This window comes from Dendronephthya gigantea, unplaced genomic scaffold, assembly GCF_004324835.1.
Source record: "Dendronephthya gigantea isolate DGI-Jeju-01 unplaced genomic scaffold, DenGig_1.0 000205F, whole genome shotgun sequence".
Taxonomy (NCBI): domain Eukaryota; kingdom Metazoa; phylum Cnidaria; class Anthozoa; order Malacalcyonacea; family Nephtheidae; genus Dendronephthya; species Dendronephthya gigantea.
The window spans coordinates 240,592-246,720 of NW_021163215.1; the positions used below are offsets into that span (position 1 = coordinate 240,592).

Sequence of the window (6,129 nt, forward strand, 5' to 3'; positions counted from 1 at the left end):
CATCCTGAAAAATCATCGCTCAAAACTTTTGATTTATGACCCGCGAATATATTTATGATGATTGATAACTTAATAGTTCGTAAGTTAATTTTCGTTGTCATTTTATGCAATGAAAAATAATTACAAATTTTACCTTGCATTGTGCGTAATTGGTGCTGGGCGGAGGATTCTTCGAAGTGCGGACGAAATGATTGGAGCCTTGTTCTGTGAAAATAGGCCGTTCGAGAGTTTCAAATGCAATCCAATTCTAAAAAAAAACAAAATCATGCATTCACTTAAAAATATAGGTATCTACATAGAATGCTCTGCCGTATATTTTTTGTATATTTTGAATAAGAAAAAGATTGTCGTAGACCGATTAGGCGCATTTTTCAAATTTCTAAAGCCTAATTTCTAAATGACGCGCAAGCTGGAGCTTTCAAAAACATAAATTTCTCAGTGGAACAAGGAGTAAAGCCCAAACTTTTATGTATCCAAAAATTTAGGAACTTTACGTAATGTACGCACTGTTCGATGCATAACTCGCTATTACACACATTCATACAGCGCTAATACCTCAAGCAGACGTCTAAAATGTGCAGTGTGCATATGTATGTATGCGCTTTCTCCCTCCAATTATCAACAAGACGTTGAATATATACTGAGCTGATGCTGCGATGCCTTCGCACATAATTTAATTTACTTGATTGCACAAGGTTTATAACAGTGATTGATTAACAGGGTTTGAATTATGGCATAATATATTTTGATGCGTATTTAGTTGACTCACCACGTAAATATCTTGGTGAGGTCCATCAAAGTTTTGTAATTCACGCATACACACTTTAAATGAGTATCTATTGACGTTTTCCAACCACAATGATGCAGCGTCGTGTTTAAGACTAAGTCGATGATGTTCTGCTGTCACCAAGACCGTTGGTGTTGAGTAAAAAGATCCCTTTGGCAAAGTGAACTGATTAAAACTGATCGTCTAAACATTTCGGATAGCATTTTTCCGTTTCAAATTCTCATTTGAGATGACAAGAAAAATATATCTCTGAGTCTAAAGATTATTTCTCACTAATAATGAATTATTTAGAGGTTCGACGTATTCTATTGGGAAGTAATTTGCATATGTATAGCCTTCTCTATGAATTCATTTTGAAATATATTTCATCGGCCTGGGCTTACCGATGACATTTTCACATATTGGCACTTGGATCCAGTCCACCACTCTGGAATCAGCACCGATCCCGCCAACCCTCCGCTGGGAGCGCCTTGATAAGCCATATATTCAACAGTAGCAAATCCATGAGGTGGCCCTTCATTTCTTCCTGACTCCATCACACAAAATTTGAAATGAGTGTCGCTCACATCTTCTACCCACGATACTGCGGCTTCATGAACTTGGCCCGAGTCATTCACGTGGCTCACGCTGATCTGCACGTGAACAGGTTTGTCCGGATAGAAAGATAAAGGATCGAATTTAACAGTTTGGCAATGTGAACGAGACCAATTAGGAACATCAGCGACGTATCTTCTGCCTCTCCTCATAGGAAAACCTAAAAATGCATTAGGAATAGGAATAAATATAGTATACTTCACAAAGACAACCGTTTAGAGTTAAAACTATACGTCACAATATTCGAGTTCTCACGCATCCACTTATTTTTATATAGCTCTTCTATTTGTGTCCTCTTTTTCCCGAACTCTTTTGTAATTGTTTAGATGATTATCAGAGAGACTAATTCTCTGATAATTCTCTTCTGCTGCTCGTTTTTTCTTTTTTTAATTTCACTATGCATTGGTTTTAAAAAAATAGAAAAATATTTTATTGTTATGATATTTTAATAGTTGCATATAAATATGTTACTTGGTTACGGGAGCCACTGCATGAGTATTTTAATAAAATATAAAACAATAGAAACTCAACGTAATTATTTCATACCGCATAATTATAGCTTTCCGTGCGTTTACCCGGGCCTTCATCAGGGTAATTTTGATGGCCCAGGTTAACGGACGGAAAGCTTTGCAGTGATAAAATACTTACGTGGTGTACCTACAAGCTAATTTACTTATTTGATGTCACCATGAAAACATACAGCAATATTACCGCATTAATAGAAACTCCGTAAAGAGTAAATATTTGGGAAAATACACTATTTAAAATGTTTACTCTTAACGGAGTTTTTATATTACTTGACTTAAGGCTCTGTTGTTACACGATGCAATTTTTCGTGCAATTTGGAATGCAATTCTTCTTTTAAGAAATGCAGGTTTCACTTTGAAATGCAACTTCAAAATTAACTTCCTCGCCTTGTAGTAATACACATAACATTTCGTAGTTGCCAAAATTTACATCTCTCAAAAGTAAAATAGCATTGCAAGTTGCAAGAAAAATTGCACCGTGTAACAGGGCCTTTATACGTGCACTATAGCTATAGAATGATGTATATTTCATAACAGCGTTTACCTCTGCAATTCCTGCGATGATAAATTGTATAGTTTGCTTTGGTTTGACAAACTTTTAGTTGGAATAAACAAACATTGTTGAAAGTTTGTCCGTTTGAAGCGCAGAGTTTTTGTTCGACTGAAGGACAATCTGTTACACAGACACATCGTGCATCGTAGGGACCAAACGCACGACAAACTGCGAACTTTTCACATGTAACGTCAAGACAGGGATCAAGATCTACGGGAATAATGAATTGCGTTGATTGTAATTTGCTAGAATTGGTTGATTTTCTCATAGCAAAATCATGCGGGCCATTGCAATGAAAATAAACTAAACATAAAAAGGCCATAAAATAAATAAAAAGGCTGGGCTTTCTAACACTAAGCCTTTTCGTGGCCTCGCTTTTATTGGGATATGCAGAATGTAGGAATACTCCTACTATTCGTCATGGCCGTATTAGTTATAATATTTGTACAATATATATACCTCCTACAGCAGAATAGTCAACTGTTATTGGTTCGTGATTCCCGATTAATCCAGGGAGGTCTTTTATGCACACCTCAAATGCTGTGACGCTAACATCCTGCGGTAATAACATTAACTAATTAAAGCGATTCTCAAACAACAGGGTCTATAGTGCGGAGGGCACTCTTTCCACTCTATTATTTAAATTCGAAATGAAACGCGGTTTTAAATTAATTTTGTTTCTGTCCTAAAGCATGAACGCTGCATGTAAATAGAATTTTTTTAAATTTGCATTGTTCATCAAGAAAATTGTGAACATTTCCAGAGTAATCTTTGCCAGCCCGTGAAGTTTTTATATGGGTGCATGTTTTAAACAAGTGTTAATCTGGGTATTTTCTGAACACTGAAAGTTGTTAAAAATACTTGTATATATACATTAATTTTGTACATTTGCAAAGAGGTTTCTCATTCTAAATAACGGTCAAACATATTTTTAATAGCATGGCATTAGAAGATAGCATGGTTTCTTAATGCTCGACAAATCTAAAACAGTTGAATCTTTGAAAAAAAAATTAAAAATTGTACCCACGTACGACTGAACATTTTTGTTAGTTAAATTTTAAAGGATGCAAAAACATGCGAAAACATGCATGGCTTTTTTCGTTTGACAGATGTATAGTCGATGTAACCCAAGCAAACTTATAAAAAGTTTTTTGATCGAACTTGCCAACTTCCATTGAAAAAGACTGATTTGTATTCTATGTAATTCACTTTAATATAGTTACCTTAACCCACGCTACAATATTTTCGTCCGTGTCCGATAAGTTTTGTTTACGGCGGGCGCTGACAAGAACTACGGGCGGCTCATAGAAGCGGCGTGAGAAATTTCGGACCTGTAATGTTGATATCAATGGTGAAAACTAATACTAAAATACTCGCCGTGAATAAACACAACTTGATTTGAAACATTGAATTAGAAAATAGTATTTACCTTACAATATGCATAATTATCATCAGAAGAGGGTTGATCAGTGTTAGGGAACATTATTGAATTAAGGTCCGTCATGTTCCCGCTGAATGTATTTTCCATCGCAACCCAATCCTGAAAACAGGTACAAATGTAATATGTAAATCATGATTCCGTAACAAAATTTATGTTTTATTTGCTTGTTTTTAAAGCATCTGGCCTAATTAAAGTACTTAATAATTTGGATTAATTACTTGTGTTTAATATAGAAAATGTATACGTAGAAAACGCATAGGAATCTTATAATGTGAGTTATTTGTTTCAGGCCTTAGGGCCTGTTCATATGAAAGCCCAACCTGGCATAGCCGGGCTGGCTCGCTTTTGCAGGCCCGCTTGATATTTTTACATCATGAACCCGTTGAACGCAAGATCTCGCTTCCTTCAGTCGAGATCTCGCCAAACCCAAGCTGGCCCGGTTCCGTATGAATGCAATTATAGTGAAATAATATGTGAAGCGAGATCCCGCACTGCCAAGCTAACGTGTAATATGAACAGGCCCTTATGCTAGCATGGTCGAACTCTAACCCCGTTTACACTACACTCAATTTATCGGCACGGCACGGCTAAAATAGGTACCTGTGCCCAATTTTAATAGTGTTCAGGCTACTAAAACAAAGGCCGGGCACGAATGAAGTGGGCACGGGTACTCATTTTAGCCGTGCCGTGCGATAAATCGAGTGTAGTGTAAACGGGGCTTTTGTCTAATTGTTGCACGTTCTGTCATTTGCATTTGAATTGTTTGGTTTTCTTTATTGGCATAACCGGTCCTCGAAGCCTTTGAAGAACTTTTGTTGCTTATGCGGTAGTATTCTCAAAAAAAAAGAAAATGTTGTTTATATCAACAGCATACTTACAATATGCACATTCTCGTGAGTTCCAGAGAAGGAAACCATTTCCCTCAAGCAAACTCGAAATTGCTTTTCTGCTACATCTTCTGCCCAAAAGGTCATCACGTCTTTTCGTTCGATATTTCCAACGTGTCGGACGCTAAGAAAAATCTTAGGTGTGTCCTTGAAAGTCTGGAAGAGGAAAGGGTTAATTTGTTCTTACCTTCAGCTTTTATTATATACATTTACGTTTTTCACAAAACATACAGAGTCAACAAATATAGTACCTATAACACTGTTGTTTAGTAAAATATTTACCTTTGCAAAACTGATGTCAGTACAAACACTTCCACTCGTGAAAGCGTTGTAAGAAACAGTTCCGGTCGCGACCCCCGGTGGTAAGAAACCGTCGCTCAACGCAAACCAATTGAGGGTCATTCTTCCTGTTGGTTGAGCTGGTTCCATAAGACAGATTGAAAAGGAATTTTTATCAACTGAGTCTAAAATCGCGACCGATGCCTCATTTTCATTTTCTGGGTGATCTTCATAACTTAATGAAGGTAAAACTCTGATCGTTCCTCCACTTTGAAACGGAGTTGGAAAACGAACAGTTTCGCAATAGAAACCGTCCGATGTACTCTCAGACTCAGTGATGTTTACTTTGCCAAATTTTTGTTCCACTATTGCAGCTGTAACAAAATTTAAATCTTGCTTCACATACGGAAATACATTGACGTAGAGTTTACTCTTAAAGGTGGAATGAAAATGAAATGAACGTATAAGTGAATACGACAAATACCTGACATGAGCTGAAAATTGCCGGTTGTCGCGAGCAAAATAAACGAGAACCACATCTTAATTTCCTTAAAAAAATATATAATTTGTGTTGTATTTTTGTCGCGTGGAATGCAATTCAAACAATAAATAATGAGATGTTATTGTGGTTCATCGTTTCGTTATCTATTGTGTGAGTTGCTTTTGACGCAACAAAAATGCGACGTTTAACCTTGGCTTTAAGACCACACATTCACTTTTCAAAAGCAAATATATTTTAACATAATTATTATAATATTTTTGTAGATTGCATAACGATGATACATTTTTGCCGCTCTGGAGTCCATTCCAAATTTTGGTTCCAGAATTTACATGCTTCTGAAAACTGAAAATTCGTGTCTTTACGAAATCGCGCCCTGTCTGTTCTTCAGTGTTTTTATCTGCCGTTTCGTATTTTGACAAGCCCCTTATGGGCCATACATAATACGACAAACGAGTTGTAATCCAAAGCGATAAAGATACTGAAATATCAAAACATCTATAGATCAATATTTCAGATCAATAAAAATAAGCTGCATCAAGCGAAAAACAATAAACCTGAA

General features: G+C 36.4%; 1 protein-coding gene across 1 annotated transcript; it reads right to left on the reverse strand.

The window, feature by feature from the left end:
* Positions 1–97: 97 nt before the first annotated feature.
* LOC114539545 lies at positions 98–5,218 on the reverse strand. The gene is made up of 6 exons (XM_028560178.1): positions 5,072–5,218; positions 2,921–3,017; positions 2,453–2,671; positions 1,171–1,541; positions 770–937; positions 98–247 (listed from the first exon to the last, which is right to left on the reverse strand). Exons 1-6 carry the CDS (start codon positions 5,216–5,218, stop codon positions 98–100), a joined length of 1,152 nt encoding a protein of 383 aa, XP_028415979.1.
* Between the last annotated feature and the right edge of the window lie 911 nt (positions 5,219–6,129).